General features: G+C 35.8%; 2 protein-coding genes and 1 long non-coding RNA gene across 3 annotated transcripts; 1 reads left to right on the top strand and 2 right to left on the bottom strand.

The window, feature by feature from the left end:
• Positions 1–3,099: 3,099 nt before the first annotated feature.
• LOC18588130 (serine/threonine/tyrosine-protein kinase HT1-like) lies at positions 3,100–5,861 on the bottom strand. Its single transcript, XM_007012329.3, has 5 exons — positions 5,589–5,861; positions 4,557–4,835; positions 3,951–4,461; positions 3,667–3,809; positions 3,100–3,417 (listed from the first exon to the last, which is right to left on the bottom strand). Exons 1-5 carry the CDS (start codon positions 5,841–5,843, stop codon positions 3,235–3,237), a joined length of 1,371 nt encoding a protein of 456 aa, XP_007012391.3. The 5' UTR covers positions 5,844–5,861; the 3' UTR covers positions 3,100–3,234.
• On the top strand, positions 5,670–6,977 carry LOC18588129 (uncharacterized). The gene is made up of 3 exons (XR_001929219.2): positions 5,670–5,805; positions 5,880–6,289; positions 6,643–6,977. It is a non-coding gene; the product is annotated as an uncharacterized LOC18588129 (long non-coding RNA).
• A 3,465-nt stretch (positions 6,978–10,442) lies between these two features.
• On the bottom strand, positions 10,443–12,325 carry LOC18588128 (protein BIG GRAIN 1-like D). Its single transcript, XM_007012327.3, has one exon. It carries the CDS (start codon positions 11,993–11,995, stop codon positions 10,601–10,603), a length of 1,395 nt encoding a protein of 464 aa, XP_007012389.2. The 5' UTR covers positions 11,996–12,325; the 3' UTR covers positions 10,443–10,600.
• Between the last annotated feature and the right edge of the window lie 7,219 nt (positions 12,326–19,544).

Raw genomic sequence — 19,544 nt, 5'->3', positions numbered from 1 at the left:
AGCTCCGACAAATGAGATTGGTCCCGCACATATACATTAAACAAGAAACACACATTTGAAGCTGTAGCTTCTGGAAAAAGTGGAAACCTTTATATTAGATACGGATTAGATTAAAAGTGAAAATTGAAGGTCTTCGAGGTCTTTTCCTTTCTTTTTCTCTTAATTTAGTTATTGAACAACTTCGGAGAATGTGAACTTTCCTGACCAACGATTCAAAATTATTTAACCTCGAATATGACCCGTACTTAAATTAATCTAAAATTGAAGTCTACTTGATTTGAATATAACCCATATTAAACCTGCTTAATTGGTTCTTGTCTTGAATAACTTACATGATCAAATTTCTTTAACATAGTGTAGCTTTCCTCTTGACTATACTTTACCCATGCTTGGATATCAGTACTTTTAATGTTACATTTTTTTTGTAATATTCGAACAAAAATTTTGAATTATTAAATAAAATTTTATTTTTTTATTATGTTCAATTAAACTATTGTACTTTTTATTTCAAATCAAATAAAATTTTAAAATTTATGAATGATTAATTGTTATTATTCATAATATTCTTACCATTTTTTACTTATGTTATTGTGAATGGTGAAAAATGTTATATATAGTCATGTCATCATATCACATTTATATGTTACGTTAGCATCTATTATGACATATCAACATGCTATATCAGGATCACATGACCTATAATGACAAGTTACATTTTGACTAAATTAACTATTAGTCAAAAATGATTTATTTGACTTGAGATAAAAGTATAATGACTTATTTAGCTTAAAATAAAAATATAAATATTTATTGAACGTAATAAAAAAATATAATATCTTACAAGGCTCATAAATTATTTAAAAATTTTTTTATTACATTTAATGAAGCCATTGTATATTTATTTTGAGCAAAATAAACTATTATATTTTTATTTTGAGTCAAATAAATCATTATAACTAAAGATTGACTTAATAAAAATATCACTTGCAATTTTTATATCACGTGACACTAATATGATATGTTAACATATCATAATAGATGCTGATAAGGTGGTACAACATTTTTCACCCCCCACATGAATACATAGATATAAAATGATAATAGATATTTTGATTAATGATAATTAGTCAACTATTAATTATAAAAGTTTATTTGACTTAAAATAAAAATATAAAACTTAAGTAAACAAAATAAAAGAATAAAAATTTATTTAAAATTTTTAAATAGTTTTAGGACTTTTTTTGAGTATTATGTCAATAAATAAATATTTATTTGAATAGTTTAAAAACTTTGTATAGATTATATTTTTCTTTTTTATGACATAATAGATACAATTTTAATAACAATATTAATGAAAAAAAAAAGAAAATGACTGCATAAAATAGAATAGTCTGAAAGATAATCCTAAGTTATTTTTTAGAAAAATAACAAGACATATTATGTAATGACCATAAAGCTCTAACACATAAATTTATCTCATTGAGAGCATGAAACGTGGAATTTGGAAAGAGAAAAACAACTCCAATGATACATATAACGTCATTAGTTTTTGTTCTAGTGCCATCATTTATCAAACCTTAATCAGGTGGTTGAGATAAGAACAACAAGGCACTCTACAAACTAAGAGGCATTGACAAGTAAATGACCAATTAGCTCTAATCATAGTACTATATATATATATATATACATATTTTAATGAAGAACGTGGAGCACGGAATTTGGAAAGAGAAACCAGTCCAATTATATGTGTTGTCATTAATTATTTGTTTTTTGTAAAGCTGTCAACTTTAAAGTCATAGCCGTCAAAGACCAGGGCGGCTGGTTTATGTCACAAATTCACTATTGGTTGCAGCAAAAAGACAGCCACAAAACGCTATAACAAGCATTGAAATATGCAATTTGACGTGACTTCACAGTGTAATTTCCACTACTTTTGCCTGCATCAATCTTTATTGCTTTGGCCTGCACAATCTTTTTTAAGAAAGGCTGTGGAAGAAATTTAAATAACTTTATAATCCAGCAAATCCTTCTTTTTTTTTTTTTTTTCTAGCTATTCTGCAAGGAGTGGGGGTGCTCCCATTGATTGCAAAAGCTCAGCTTTAGGTCATTTCCAGGGAAAATATATGGAAAAAAACCAATGTGTTGAGGGGTTTACCTTTTTATATCAATGATAGGAGCTGGAACAAGGTTTTATAATGCATGCAAGTTGATCGAAGTATGACGTTGCTACGCTTATCTCATGGCTCGAAAATGACCTTTTTGACAGGTCGTCCTCTATCATGGAGTTTGTCAGGTGCCTTTTTTTTGCATTAATTCGCCTTTTTTGACTGTCAAAAGTTGATAAAACATCCATGAAAGGTCCATCCATTATGTTTCGAAATAAAAACAAAACAGATTTACAGCTGCCAAATAACCCACCTGCATGCGATATTGACATTTTCTGTGTCAACTTTTACTCGTGAAAGAAGGGTTTTGTCCGTTTTTAAGCTCGTTTAATATGAACAGCCCAAAACCGTGAGCAATGTATATGTATTTATACCAATTTTGAAGGTAATATGGATAGTGCCTGCCTTGATTAAACTTGTAATACTAAAAAGTTGTATAAGTTGATGCATGCAATCATGGTTGGGCACTCAGCGGTCGGCACTTGCCAACAAATATGGGTTTGCAGAATGCATTAGCTAGCTCATATAGCACATTCTGGAGGGACAAAAAGCCACCATCCTTTCCCCCACTACACCACACTGCCACCTAAAAGAATTGGAAAATAGTAGTACTACGATAGAGAGGGGCAATGAGGAGTGATTTGTTTGTACGATATGGTCTGCTCTATCTTTTCTTAAACACCACGGGATTTTCAATCTTTATTCATAGCATGCAAGAAAGTGAAGCACCTGCTTTTACATCATTGTTTTGCAAATCCAACGCAGGCCCGGCCCCCATCATAATATCTCCTCCTCGGAAGAACCCCCATCAAAGTTTGTACGAAATCAATTATGTGCACTTATTAAATGCCGAGGAAGAAAATATCCCAAAGACAAATTAAGCCTCCATTTAGAATAGTTACTTGGAAATTGGAAACATTGTTAGTATTTAAGATGTTCAAATATATTTACTACGGCTTTGACGAGTATATATAGAAATTACTGATAACAAACTATGGCTGGCTTATATAATCGGATGCTGTACGCCTATATGGAGTATTATATATATATATATATACACACACACAAATTAAACAGTTTCTTTGATTCTATTTTGGATCTCTCGTAGAGTAGATGTGATATTTGCAAAGGTTGGTCTAACAGAAGCATCTCCATCCCATGACAGGCAAATGAGGTCTATCAGCTCCCCCAGTTTGCCATTGTCTTCTGGAAGCGCTGGCCTTAGCTTTCCTTCTCCAACCTCCAAGGCAATCTAACCCACAACAGGATTATAAATAGGCATGTCAGTCACATGAACATCTGATTTTCTATCCAAATTTTCAAATCTAATCAAAAGTTTAAATACCATGTCCTTAAATTCAAATATAATTTCGTATGTGGGAAGATTTTAGTCGAAGAAAGAGGGTTAAACGTATTGAACGGGAAAAAAAAAAAGTCTAATATGCTGCTTTTCATATTAACGTGGAAAATTTTATATTTGAATGAGGAACCGGTTGAATACCTTGGCTGGTCCATAATCTGTCTCAACATATGGATGATTGCCGGTGATGAGTTCATTGAGAATGATTCCAAAACTGTACACATCGCACTTTTCATTGTAAGGCTCGCACCTGATAACCTCTGGTGCCATGTAAACGTAAGTTCCTGACAGGACAAGAAAAGTTGCAAGTCACTATTAACGGTATGTCTTAACCAGGTTAATTGCTTGGAGCTTGGAATGGCTTAATCCGTCACTCAACGGGGAAAATGAGCAGACAAATTAAGAAAGGGAAAACATATCCTTGCCTGTTTCGCCAGTAAGTGCCATCTCTTCCTCAGATAAAAACCGAGCATGACCGAAATCTGCCACTCTGACATGCTTGGCATCGTCCAGGAAAATGTTGCTAGGCTTCAAATCACGATGAATGACCCTCGGTTTTTGCTCATGGAGATGTTGCATTGCTTGTGCAATCTCCAGTGCTATAGTCAATCTCTCTTGAAGTGGAGGAATTGGCTTCACCCTCTCTCTTCGCCTGTTTCCAGGCCCATGTAGCCAATCCTTCAATGTCATGCTCAAGAACTCCGTCAACACCCACCCATGTGTAGGCGGGTCGAGGCATGCACCCATAAGCTGGAGTATAAAGCGGTGGCGCTGCCTAGCTAAAGTTTCAACTTCTTGAGCAAAAAATGTAACACCATTCTCATTTTTGTGGAAGAAATCGGGGTGTATACACTTCACCGCAACATCAAGGCCTCTCCAAATTCCTCTGTAAATGTTTGCAGTGCTTCCTTGGCCTATAATTTCTTGCAATTTAATCTGCTTCAATTAATTATTTTAAGATCAGTGAACTTATGGCTGCATAGTCATGTTCTATTGCTATAAGAAATGAAAGAGTGAAGAGACACTATTACCTCCACTGGGTCAATGTACCATCCATCCATCTTGGCTTGGTTGATGAGTATGGCTAGATCAGATTGCAGAGAGACAAAGGCAGGCACCCGAGGACTGACATTGCCATTGATAACATTGGGGGAAATAGGATATTTGTTGTTAACTATAAGGTCCAAGAACCCATTCTCTTGAGCTACTTGAAGACAGTACCTTAAATAGTCTTGTGTGCTCTCCATTCTCTTTTTGTACATGGCATGCACTTCTTTCTGTTTCTCGACTTCCTTTTCAAGGTCTGTCACCTTCAACCAAAGCCCAAAATACACATAATCTTCAATATTATCAGAAACCTCTGACCCAAGTTTGAAGGCCCATTGTTTTCCTGGTCTTTTATGGCCCACTAGCTATTTATATACTAAGAGGTCGAGCTTGCTTGAAATTAACATTCAAGACAATCTACACCAACTACTGATCTGTTTATAGTTTTAATGATGAATTAAAAACAGTGTTTGCCAGACTGGAGAAGAGTAAAGAAATTTTGCCCCTTAAAGGGTCAATGGACCACATGTTCAGATTCGGCCATGTATAGTGTAGTATATACTAAACGAGCTCAGTCCACTTCGATGATAGCGATGGCCGACCTGAAAACTTTGGGCTTCAACAACCAAAAATATGCTATAAAAATTAAAAGTTTAAAAGCAAAAAATAAAAACTTCAACATTTTTTTTAGAGGTCTATTTACAATGATTAAGATAAAAACAAGGGTTAAAATCGAAGAACTAATCATTCACAAACATAAACATTTCTTCTTTGGCCTTTTGAAGGAGTAATCATTTTAGCATGATGAAAATGGTTTTTCATTTAAAATTAAAAAAAAAAAGGAAAACATCAATATCATTTTCTTGTTTTAGTTGACCAAAATTAATTAAGGTCAAATGACAACAGGGGCCAAAAATTTTCTAAAACTGGTCCTAAAAATAATACATGCCTTTGACGGACGAAGATTACTATAACATATTCACCTAACAAATAATTGTGGTCCAAAATTTAGCTACCTGCTCCTCTAATTTGGAGGTTGGCCGCTCCAAACGCTGCTGCTTTCCTTGTTGTTGTTGCTGCCGCTGCTGCTGTGGGTTCGTAGACACAACGGACCCCATACGGAACCAATCAGTAAATCTACAACAAAATTGCCTAGACGACGGCGTAGCAGTCGAAGACTTTTCTTCTTTTACCTGGGAACTCGTTACCAGCGCCTGATGATAATAAGATAAGGTAGCCTTCTTCTGCTCTGGGGTGCCTGCCGAGTTCATGCTATGTTTTTAATGCTTTTTCTTTTTTCTTTTCAGCTGCTTAATTTATGGTTTAATAACTAATTACTGCGAAGCAGAGGGAGGGAACACACGAGCAAAGTTAATGGTGATTATAAAGTGGTTAGGTTCTTGTTGTGTTCTGCTAATTAACCGACAGTTTGGACGGATTTTCTTATGAAAAATTTTGGTCACATCCTTTTCAATGAATTAAAATGTTAAAGAGAGAGAGAGAGTTCGTTTTTCTATGAATATTGTAAGTGACGGGTGATGGGTAAGGGGGTGGTACTGCCTAGGCGAGAGTCTTCGACGTCTATGCCAATGCCAAAGAATAGGTAAATGAAGTTGAGGTCGGGAGGCGGGGTCACCTAAAGGACTCGTGGCGAGCATGGACACAAACTTGGACCACAACTCTACATGGTCCACACTGCAAATTTGAAGCGTGCATGGTTAGTGAAAGTTAATGTTATGAGATCCATTCTTTTTCCCCTACCTTATTCAAATCAATGCTTTAACAAGTTAACCAACACCAACCTAACCAGGCTTTCTCATTAGCTCTGGAGTAACTTGAAATTTGGAAAAAATTTTGATCAAGCGTTTAAGTACTGGAATTGAATGGTTTCAAACATGAAGTTGCTGATGAATATTACATTCACGAAATTTTTGTAGTCTCGAGGAAATGAAAAGGAAGCTAGCAATATGGTTGTTTCTCCTTTCAATTTCTCCTTTCTTGGTAAGATTGAATCTTTTGTGGATCAAACGTGAAACGTACTGACGCATCTTCACTTCTATTACTTTGTAGGAGAGAAAAAGAAAAAGCTGCTAGGGATCTCATGGAAACTCATCTTGGGATCGCCAATCATAGATCTTTTGTCATTTACTACCAAAGCAAAAGTAGCCAAAAACAAAGTGGACCACGCCAAGTTGCAGGGAGGGCAGGCTGATTCCATTGACAACTTTTACGCGGTTTTGCTAAAATTTGAAAATTGTTCAAAGGGGGTTAGTTCGACTTAGTTTAAGAATGGTGGATGAATTAATGGATGACACACTTGCTGCCTTCTCATTTGTTAGCAAGCCTCCCAAAGAATTGTCAATTTCTCTCCTGAAAGCTGCTGTTGCTTATTGCAGCAGCATTGTCTGAGCCTTTTGAAGATAAAAACAATGACGATATCTTGTTTTCTTTGTTGGGAGAGACAAGAAATTTCCTTAATCTTAAGCAAGTTAACTATAGAAAGCTCAAGTGCGTCTCTCGGATTCCAAAGAGCTTTACCAGATGGAATTACACCCCGGAAGGAAACCCAACCCCCCCACCGTCTTAAGCTCGTTAGTTGGTTGTTTTGTCCTTGTCCTGCCTTATACGACAGAAGAGCTTGAAACTTGAAGCTAACATGCTCCAAACTCCATAACTCGATTCTATCAATTAGCAATTTATTACCGCACCTTGGGCCCAAAACCCTCTGCAGAACTCTGCCCACCTTTGGAAGAGACTTAACTGACATAAATTATTCTTTCAAGAAAGATATTTTTTTAAGTCCGAAATGCAAAATGGTCAAATATTGCTGGTTGATCAGGGTAGTTTAAGCCTTAAGGAGATAATGGGGCCTGACCATTTTGTCTACTCCCTGTTCACAATTGAGCTTATCCAATTAATTAGTAGGGTCAGCTTCCCAAAACCCAAGCTAATTCTGCATTTATCACACATGGTCTAAACAATTCAAGATAGCTGTGACGGGAAGAACATGATGATTATGGCCTAAGGAATCCTTTATAAAAACTGGGACGCCCCCCGTGAGGGAATTTGAAAACTGAAAAGAACCAAAGCTGGGCTAAGGTTATGTACCAAAAATGTACCTAAGCTAGCTAGGTTTAGCTCATAATCTTTTGAACTCTCTCTTCCTCCTCCACAACCATTATTCTTCTCATCATTGCTGGCAACTTCTTCCCCACTTCACCTACTGTCCGGAATCTCTAACAAATGAAGGGGAGCGAGAGAGAGAGATGATCCCAACTGATAGCTAGATTGTTAATTGATAAATTTAATTTCGAACTTATTATATTGATTAATCAATAAAGCTTTTGTTGTAACTACTTTCAATACTTTCAAAACTATAAAGTGAACCATGAAAAAACTAGTAAACAATTCCTCCGCCTACATTTCTAGAATAAGTTACAAATCCACTGCCGCCTTAAACAAATGTAGTTTAAGCTTGTTTATTAGTTTCTAATCATATGATCATGTTAGATTTTTGACTAGCGATATTCTTCTACACCTGAGTGGGGAGGGTCATGCCCATTTTTTAACATCACAAACTCTTTGCATGCTTGTCACGTAGTACTAATAGTGTGTTCGTAGGCAATTATTAGCTAGGTCTACTATCAATGTACCTCAAACCCCTCTCGTGTTTTTTTATGGTTTTGTGCTTGAGCATGGTTATGTTTTAACATGAAATCTTGGTTTAAGTTGGTTAAAGAATCCTTATCTCAAATATTCCCTTTCTTGTTTCCTCCTTTCATTGCTAAGTTTTTGGAGCTTGCCAACGACAAATTGATAATAATATATATATATATATATATATAAATAAATAAGAGGCTTGAATAGCTATATGAATATATATAACTTTTGTGTTAGCCCTTAGTTATTTATTTAGGGTACAAACCATGGTGTTCATACGCAACCGCAGAGAGCAAAAAAGAAAAGGAGGAATCGTGTTTTTTCTTTATTTAATTAATACGGGTGGGTAAGGGGGAAGGGGTGTAACTGTTCGGGCATCTCTTTAAATACAATTGTCCTTCCTTTTTTGCTTTATTCAAATTTATCTTATAAGAAATGAACGTGCATCGTTATTGTCAAACATGATTATTGATTTATACTTTGTCTTTAAACCTGGGGAAAAGATAATACATTGATACATTTCCAAAGTGTATATTGTTTACTTCTTTCCTTTCTCCATGGTGTTATCTCTAAGGAAGGTTGTGTTCCCTCGTAACAATTAAAAGGTATTACCACAATAATATAACAATTTTTTGTTGGTTGTCATATTCAATCATGTTCATAACTATATTCGTAAGATTCCCTTCCATCATCCTTGTTTGGGACCCATTATGCTGATGCTTCAACTCTTTAAATTTGCATGGAACAACCCCCCCTCGATCCCCAATAAAGAATAACGGAATAAAAGAAAGTATATATGTTGAGTTTTTATACGTCACTTTGAATATTTGATTCAATAATAAAATATAATTTAAAAAATTAACGTCATGTATCTTATTGATTATATATCTTTGGATGAAGAAGAAAGAAAAATGTATGAATCTCAATACAATGGAGCAACCAATTCAATTGCATTCAAAGATAAATTATAAGATACTTAATAAAGAGTCCCTCAAAATGCAACTTGCCGATTAAAGATAGTCAGGAAAATGTAGGAAGAAAATGACTATTTGGAGGTTTCCCATTTTGTTGTAGTTTGTCTTTATTGTTTAGGGTGCTGTGCTCAAATTTATTGTTGTCTCTGCAACTAGTTCGGTCCAATTATGATTAGAGAGGAACCGGTCTACCATAATAATTGGCATCTTTTTATAGTGTTCCTCGGCTTACCGCCTTCTTCAATCTTTTAGACAAGACCCGTTTGTAGAAAGTTGAGGTAAAAATTCATGTGCAGGTTCAAGAGTGTAGGTCCCTTTACCAATGGTAAAGGAATCCTACGAGTAAATGGTACTGGAGAAGGAGTATAATTCTGTTTCTTGTTGAAATAGCTCTATTCCATTAAATTCTATGGACCATCTTCTGGGCTCTTGCTTGCTTAGGAAAAGGAGAAACAGAGAAAAAAAAAAAACAATAAAACACTGGTAAATGCTTGCCCCTGATCCTGACATGTTTTACATTTTACCTGCAACTTATAAATGTCGTAAACTTCAGTGGGACATGTACTCTTTTCATGTTCATAGTAAGTAAGTATTGTATTTTTAGTTGTTAGAATATCACGGAAGAGTTGTAATGCAAAAGGTTTATTGAAGAAATGTAGGGTTTTGAAGGATTTATGAGGTGTGACAATGGGTTGTCTTTGGTGTTACTTGATCCACAAATAAGAGGAGGAGGAGGCTTGAAGGGGAGGGGATAGGTAAGCCAAAAGAGTACCCTTTTGCCTTGGTAGTAGGGAAGGGGTGGGGGGGATGGTGATGCTAACGCAATGTTCAAGTAAGAGGATACCCATCCAATACAAATCCAATTCCAGAGAAAGAAAAGAAAGCAAAAGCTCCCTCTCAACTTTCTCTATTCCCATGGGCGAAGATCTGCCTTTGCCTTTACCATCACAACCCCTCTCATTTTGCTTGTGATTACGATCTCGAATCTTTCGTTTTCCCCCTCTCTTTCTTTTTCTTTCTCTCTTTCTCTCTTTCTTTCTTTCTTTCTTTTTCCTTGTTCAATCAAATGGCACTGTCAGTATCTCTCCAGTTCAGATCATGATCAAAGAATTAACGCATCCCCAACTCTTACTTTTCAGAAAATTAAAATTCCAAGGTTACCTTTTTTTTTTTTACCCTTTGTTCTCCATTTTACATGCTAGCTAGCTAACACAACGAATAGTAGTAAGGCAAAAATGGAGGCAAAGTCCCTTTGATATTTACACCAAATTGGCCATAAAGAATGCATAAACCTTGTCAAAACTAGAATAAACGAAAAAAACTAGAATGAAAATAACCCAAAAGAGAAAAACTTAAGCTGAAAATTTTGGTTCTGTATATCTTGTGAAAATTAACTACACTATCAAGCCATTAGCAATGGCTCGATTTGTTTCAACATGAGTAGTTTCATACACTGGAAGCTCTTCTCGGTACCTATCATTGCCAATGAGAACAAGGTGATCCAGCTCAAACAAATCCGAACTTGAATAGCTAGCTGCATCGTCTTCGTCTTCATCCATCTCGTCCACATAATTACTGCGACTGTCCCTTGGAATATAATCATTCTTCTTCTGATTTAGATGATATTCCTTCAAAAACTCTCTAGCCATTTCTTCCACTCGCCTTGTCTTCTCCATTATTTGCAACTTTAGCTCTTCTTCGCACTTTCTTGATGACGTTTTCCCGATTTTCCATGCAGTTGGAACTGAAACCGACAGTAAACTCGAGTCTTCTTCTTCATATAAGCATTTTTGCCCACATGGTCGACAGTCTTCATCAACAATTACACTCACCGGGCAGAATCTAACTGTTCTCTTAACTCCATTACGCAACCTTTCTCGCGTAGAAGGCGAGTTTTTGCTTAGACATGACCTTGAAAATGAGGAAGCTGAAGAACACGTTGAGACCTGCCCTGACTTCAATTTTCTTTCATCATCACAGCTTACAATTGAAGATGAACTCTTGGTTTTCTTTGTATTACCTGTTGTGAACAGAGAATTGATGAAACTCGCGAGACGGCCACCAGGTGAAATGGGTTGTTTCACCTTCTTTAAATTGCCATAAATTTTCATGGCTCTTGATTTTGACTTGAAAAGACTTTCATCAAGCTTTGGTGTGTGGTCAGAGGCAGAGTTGTAATGATAATCATCAAACATATGCAACTCCCTCTGTTCATAAAACAGAGCCCTCTCTGATCTTCCTGTTTTCTCTGCTTTCAGCGGTTTGTCCGACCTAGCCGACACGCTGGTCCTAACAGGTTTAGGCCTTGGTGGCACAAAACATGAAGCTATCGTCCTTGTACCATACATAGATTCAGTATCAGAAGATGAGAAACCACCAGAACTGGAATCAGATGAGCTTGAAGTGGAGCTAAAGAAGAGAACATCATGATCATGATCATGTTCATGATGTGATTTTCTTTCAAACTCAGAGAAAACCTGTTTCCTTTCTGCATTTGCCTTTTCACTAACCTTCTTTTCCATCCATTTCTCGATCAGACAAGCTCGTTGGAAACTCGACATCTCTTCTCCTCCTCCTCCTCCTCCTCCTCCTCTACTTCTGCTGCTTTTCATGTTCCCTTTGCTTTGTTTCTTTTGCATTGTTTCCCTGTAGAATTTCAGGTCTTCATGATTCGCTTCACCGTCGTCGATGGACCGGTAGATTTTGTCAAGTAGGGTAGAAGAGAAAGATGGGTTATCTCTCTCGTGCCTGTATCTTTCTTCTCTCAGTGTTTTCTCCAATCTGTACATGGCTACTTGTTTTGGAAAATGTGTCTAGCAAAAGATATAATGGGCAAACAAAACGATAAGCAAAGAGACTACCAAACGAGAAGTTTTTTTTTGTCTGTGAACAAGGGCTCAAAAGCTGCAAAAATAGAGAGAAGAAAGAGAAGGTTTTTGCTACAAGCAACGAGTCACTGTTTCTAAACAAAGATCTCTTTCCCTTTTCTCTGTCTAAATTTTCTTTCGTATTGGAAATGAAAGAAAAGAAACATGAACAGGGTAACTGGTGCTTTGTCTGAAGAGAAAGAGAGAGAAATATAGCGAAAGGGAGGGAGAGAGTAATGAAAGCCAATTTGCACGCCTTGAAGATGAAGAGAAGGGAACAGAAGCTTAGCACTATATAAAGGTGTTTCCATCTTAGTCTGGAGCCATTGCCAGATTGTCAATCTGTCTACGTGGCACCCTTCTGGCTCTTTCCCAATCCCCAGATTAACCCTTCCTTTTTTTCTCATTAACCTTCCAATTCCATTCCAACCCTTTGAATTTCTACTTTCACAATTCAATTTAGGGCCGCTCGATCATGTAGGAGGAGAAGGGGTGTCAGTCTTTGTGGGTCCAGATGTTGGTTTAGGATGGGAAATCTTCCTGCTTTGCATAGACATGGTAATGCTGGTCTGGGATCCATTGGATTATTTACCTAAAATAAAATAATGCCATCTAAACATTCTTTTGGAAACAAAAGCTGGAGACTTTGAAGGTGGGATAAATTTTGGATGTGAACAGATGAACTGAATTTAGTTGAATTATTTAATTCCCAAGTGTATGGTCGGATACAAGTATTTGATTCATTTTATCCCATAGTCATTGTGCAATTATTTTTGTAGATTTTAAATTATAAATGCATGAAATAATTCCCCCAAAGCATTAATAAATAATGAAAGAAGGAAGGAAGGTTCAATGTTGCTAAGGTTTTAAAATTCCATTGAGTTGGCATAGTCATTAAACAAATTGTTGAAATTAAAAAAGAAAAAGAAACATCCATGCAATCTAATTTTTTTTTTCCCATTTTGTTTTGATTTGGGATTTTTGTTTCCTTCTATAATTTGTTGTCATTGAATAATTTTTATTCCCACATAATACTGCTAAAAATGCATTATTTAGCCTACCTAGTCCTAGTGGTTAGGCACGTAAAAAATATCAACTTTCCAAACTTAAAAAGTCAGTAACAAGTAGGATAATAAGGTGACAATCTACATGGATTATTGCCGGAATACAAATGTAATTAGAGAACAAATCACATGTGTTTTGTTGACAACCTTATGTCTATCGTTTTAAAGAGAGAGGACATAGCTTGGAAGTGATGGCAAATCACTCACTGTGGAATTATCCTGATTATTCTGCAGGAAAAGTACTACAATTTTGAGACAACCAATCTGATTGGTACAATAAATGTACCCTCAAAAAACTCTTATTGGTGCAATGTTTTTCACATTTCAGAAAATAAGGATCATATATATCTATATATATATATGGTATTATAAATGACGTAATCCAAACCTCACTTATTACGAAAGCTTACATTCATATAGATGAGTTAAATTATTCAAGTCTGAACCCGAAATAAATTGTAAAATTTGGTATCTCTTAATCGATTTTTGTTTCCTTATAACAATTACATTTTATGAAATTGTGATTAATGTTTAATTAGCGAATGGGGGATTAAACTTTATGTTACAGAATCCTGCTTTACTATGCAACAGACAAATATCTTTGCAATATGTACTTGTAGTGAATGGACCCCAATTGGCTTCGGTGTGAATCTTTTGAAATTTCAAAGTGATACGAGCTCCGTTACCCAAAAATTAGAACTGACAGTTAAAAAAGGTAGTAAAACTAGTGGATGAAAGATCACCTTTAATCATGAAGATAAATTTTTTTTTAAAAAAAAAAAACATTAGCTTTTATGTTTTAACCATGGGTAATTAATAAGGGGGGGAGCCTGTAATCTTGGCCCTTTAATCATGCAATTTTCAACGAGGGGAGCCTTGTTATGCTCTCTTGTCTCTTCTTCATTTGTTCATCTCGAGCTCTGAAATTAATAACGGTCCTAAAACCCTGATGAAGTTTTGAAAATTGAAAGAGAGAAGAAGGAGAAATGGTTTCCTTTTCTCTTTTGGTGGTCGTTCTTCTTCTTCTCCTTCTTCATCTTAATTCTTTCTTTTTCAATTGTTTTTTCCACCACCCGCTTATCCTCCCTGGGCTGGCTGCTTTCCTGTGCTCAAAAAGGGTGCAGTCAATATACGGTCCAAAAAGAGATTCTGCCACATGGCATGAACGAGTTCTTGAAATATGCAGGAATCATCTCCGAAAGTGCCCCGACTTCTCAAAAAGCAATTGCATTATTTTTTTGACATGATTTGATGATTTAAGCCATTTCAGTGGTAAGCCCCATTATTTTCATTAAAGACAAAATTGTGTTTTTTTCCTCTGTTCTTGTTGGGCCACATGTTTGGTTTAATCCAAAGCTAAACCTCTTTTCCATCATGTTGATGTATGTCTGTTCAAATTAATTGTAAGTTTTTGGTAAGCTAAAAACCAAATTGGTAGACAGAAATCTACTGTTTGAACTGTTAGACCAGATTAAATTAATGATGTTTATGTTAACCTGATGATGGCTGATAGCCCAATCCAAGTTAAAATTGTGTGTGTGTGTAAAATAATTAATAGGACTTCAATACTTCATGTGTGCAGATGTGTTTATATGAAGTTCGGGTCTCCGAAATAATTCATGAAATATTTGGTATGGCATTTAGAAAATTAGTAGATAGCTAACTGTAGTTCAAGGTGAGATCACAGAGAAAAAAACAACACCCCCAGTCTTTATCTCTATCCAACATAATTAATGAAAGTGACTCTACATGAATGATCAGATGGCATCAATTGAACCCATCAACCTAACAAGGATGAACTATGTGGACGGAATTTGAAGGAGAGCTGGTGCAAGGCCGCTTTACACCACATGCAAGGCCATGCAAAGTGCAGTTAACCTAGTTTGCAAACGCGATCTAGACACATCTCCAAAACCTCGAGAAAGCATTAATATTAAGCAGCAACATCATTAAGGGTGCTGAAAAGGATGCCTTTGAGATAACAGGGTCGGGTCAACAAGGATCTGCCTCGGTAATCCCTGTCAAGATCACTTGTTTCCCTGTTTCTGGTTTGATCATGTACATCCATTTCCAGGACACAGGCTATCATGGACGCAACATCCTCAGCCCTTTCTGTGCCCTTTGGGGTAGGAAAAAAGGGGGGTGATGCAGAAAGGTCAGTGACCTGGTCTCTTGAATTGGTTTCGGCAGTATCTCAGTCACTATGAATTAGAGTTAAATAAGGTACATTTGCAAGGGTGGCTTCCACCAGCAATTAGACAATGATGGGTATGTACTTTCAACATCTGATACTAATAGATCTGGTTGAGAGATTAAATATTACTACTGTAGGGCCTGGTAGTAATAAATCTTTGCATTTCCCATATGCATGATGCCCCGTGCGGCATTGCTCACCAAGAGATGCTATCCCATTCCCAGGGCAATTTCCTTTGAATTTGATATGCACGTAATTATTTATCTTTGAATGTCACCTTGGACAACCCCATCGTGCCTTTAATTTCCTGATGAGAGACCCAGGCTTTTAGAACGTTGGTCCCATCCCCCTCCTCAACCAACCTCCCTACTATCTATGGCCATCATAATTATAAATCCATTTATATCTATGTACACTTTAAAGTAACATAAGGTCTTAACCCATCTTAAAACTTTACCATTATAAAGAAAAATTGTCATTAACATTTGGAATCAAAATTATTTTTTAAAATTCAAACATTCTTAATAATCGAATTTGTAACAATAGAACAAATCAATCAATTATCGTGTAATTTTTTTTTAAATGATCACTTGAAAATTAATTACTACTGTTATAACTACTCGCGTTTGCTTTCATTTCAATTATCTTGTTCACAAACTAAGCTGTTTACGAAGGAAATAATTTAATAAAGAGGCAAAATAAAGGGGGAAGCTTTGCTTACTGAATATAGTTAAGAGGTCAGTAATTGGGTTGCTAAATATAGTTCAGGGGAGTAAGAGCAAACAGTAAAGTACGGACTGTCGACTGATTTTTTCCCCCTTTAAAGGTGGGGTCTAACCTGAGCAGAAACAGCTAATGCCATGATCTTTGCACGGGCGCCACTAATCAACGGCTGATATGGCTTCACGCGCTGTTCTCGTGGGGCCCTAGAACTTCGCCATTTTGGGGTAATGTAGGGCCCACTCCCAGGGCACGTGAACCATCTTTCTGCGTCTCTCCAGTGACACCTGCCTGCCTCTGTCACGTGAGCTTTAAGGATACTGCTCTCTCTCTCTGTCTCTATCCGCCCTCCGGGCTTCTCTCTCCGGACCCCCTCGTCAATTCTGAAAGGTTAGTTTCCTCATGTGGTAGACTTTCCACCAATTGTCTGATGCCACGTGTCTAAGAAGTCTCTGTCAACATTGTCCACAGTCATTTCAACAAGGCTCGTAGGAGGTTCACTAAACTTTTTTTATTTCTTTCGAATTTACAATAATTATACTTAATATTTAAATTTTTTTTTTACATTAAAAACAAATTTTTAAATAATTTTTTATTTTTTATTACATTTAATTAATTTTTTATATTTTTATTTTTAATTAAATAAAAATTTATAATTAATTAAAATATTATTTATTTTTATATTACGTTCTATTAATATCATATGTTGATATATTATATGATATGTCATATTTAATGTGATATAATTATATGGTCATGTAATATTTTTATTTTTTATGTTAATTTCATGTATTATAAAAAATAGCAAATAATATTTTCACTAATAATAACTAATTTAAAATTTTATTTAATATAAAATAAAAATATAATAATTTAATTAAATATAATAAAAAGACTTATTTAAAATTTTAAAAATAATTTATAAACTTTTTAAAGTACTATGCCTTTATAATTTAAACAAAAAAATATTACTAATATTTATTAGTTATATGATTTCATTTCATTTCTCACTTTTGAATTGTTTCTTATTATTGTCAAGCTAGTTGGATAATAACCACAAATTGCTAGAGCAACGAGGGAGAATGACCGAAGGTTTGAAGTGAAAATATCATTATTCTTAAAATAAATAAATAAATAAATAGTACACATTTTTTTTATTCTAAAGCCTTATAGTATCTATCTAGCGGAATTATTAAAAGCATATGTAGCTATGAGACATTAATTTCCAATTTCTTATAAATATAAAATTTGTTAAACATTTTCTTAATCTTATTAAAACAACTATTGTGTAAAGAAGAGAACAAAAATTATGGTACATTAACAATCATGCATAAATTTATGTATATACACACAAGCACACGTAATGATAAAATAATTGATTTGGGTTCGAAATTGATGAAATGAAAATACTGATATTGCCATTAAATGATACAGAATTTAAAAAAAAAATTACTCTCCTGTTGGAACTATTTGAAACATTTTTAATTTTTTTTTCATATATTATTATTTTCAAGGTAATAGGAGATAGACATAGAGCATAAGAAAAGAAAATACGATTTTGACTGGGACAAGGAAATTCAATAAGTTTCCGTCATCGGGCGGCAGCAGATGAAAATGTGTGCCCCAAGCGATGTATGCGCCATCTAATCACAAGGGGACATAGGCTTTGTAGGACCTGAAAGCTTGCCTCCTCAGCTGAGTACCACGTGACATGGCATTGGCCACACCTGATTTCACCTCATCACTTTGCAAGCTTACAAGAAACACTGCACAATACACCCTGGCCCCTCCCTCACGAAGATTTTTTCACGTGGACAAGATCTCACGACCCCTTGCTGTAGTCCATCATGAATCTCCCACATTATGGTGATCAATCAGGGGAAAGATCAGGCGGTGGAGATTGGAAGGTAGGAAAATGTGGTGTGTGGGGATTTCGAAGGGGAGAGGTTTTTACAGAGTTTTTCGGTTCTTTTTTAAATGAAGAAAGGAACAAAGGCAAATCAGCGATTGAGTTGGTTTTGCTCGAGTTGGGGATGTGACGAAGGCAGCCCTGGTACGGAGCATGGGGCGTCCACGTGCGCTGGCGGTGCATGACTTGGCTGCTTTCGTTCTTCGGAGTCTCAGTCGTCATGTGCGCCGCATGCATGCCTGTGTCACTCCCCTTTCTTCTCTTTGTAAGTAGGAGAAAGGAGGATGATCATCCGGAGTGGGTCATTTAATTGATAAATTTTTCATGACTCGTGACTAATTTGTACACATTTTAGGGGACAAATATAGCTTAGGTGATGTTTGCTTTACTACCAAATTTATCAATAAAAATTTCCATTGTTAAACTTAAGGTTCATATTAGAGTTAAAGTCGGCAATTCAACACATAATTTGATTGAATTTTCTGGACCTTTTGGCTCAAACGAAGAATGCAAAAAAGACAAAGATACACAGAAACCATTATGTCTTGAAAAACCATAGGCAAATGATTAAATTATTGTCTTCTTTGGTTTATTGTTTTAGAGGTCAAATGAGGGTGCTACTTGCTAGACGCATTCCTTTTATGTTTGGGGTTGGTTATCTTTCTCTTTAACATTGCTGGGTTTTGGTGGTGGGAGACACTGTCGCAATTAGTATTCAGAATTAGGAGACAAAGCCACATTTTTGCTGGCGTGCCAAGTAGAAAAGCCATGTGAATGAAGGATAATAGCTAGGGCCTAGGTGGGGGGGAACTGGAAAGGGGAGTGAAACAATCCAATCCCGGTCGTCTTCTTCTTCAATATTCATGTCTCCAGGCTTAGTACGTCTAGCTGTTAATGGATTTCTGGCTATGCATGATACTTATTAGGTTAGACCCACTGTTTTTTCTCATCTCTATCCCCAGGATTTGATATGTCCATTCAACGAAAAATAATAATTGAAAATGATATTTGGGAGAAGAAAAATGATTCGTATCTGATGGTGGTTTCAGACCTGGTATTACTTGTTCAACAGGAAAGACTAGGGAATGTAATTCTGGCAATTCTTCTTCCATATGTTTATCATGTATATTTGTTGTGTATGGAAAGCCTGAGAGAATCACGTCATTCCCAAGCCTACTTTAGGCCAACACTGATTCTTAAATTGGCAATGAAGCTGTAATCCAGAACATTGCTTATCTAAGCAAAGATTACCAGTCTTCAAACTTCATATTATATTTCCAGCCATATGCTGTTGGGGTTATCTAAATGCTATTCTGAGTAATTTATTTCGTATCCTTTTGAGTCATCCTTCCAGCAGCAAACACTGAACCAAACTCTTGAGCAGCATCCAAATTTTCAGGAATATCGACGGATACAGTGTCAAATTTTTGGCAAAATAGTCCATTAGGGTATTATCATTGGCATATTGTTGGGACTGTTTTAAATGTCCTTTTACACATAATTATGAGACAGATGAGTGCACATTCTCATCTCTTACCATCCATGTTAGAGAGAGTTGTAAATGAAGCCCATAAAAAATGGCAA

The sequence above is a fragment of the Theobroma cacao genome, chromosome 9 (assembly GCF_053813885.1).
Source record: "Theobroma cacao isolate CCN51 chromosome 9, ASM5381388v1, whole genome shotgun sequence".
NCBI classification, from domain to species: domain Eukaryota; kingdom Viridiplantae; phylum Streptophyta; class Magnoliopsida; order Malvales; family Malvaceae; genus Theobroma; species Theobroma cacao.
This window is presented reverse-complemented; position numbering and strand designations above follow the sequence as displayed.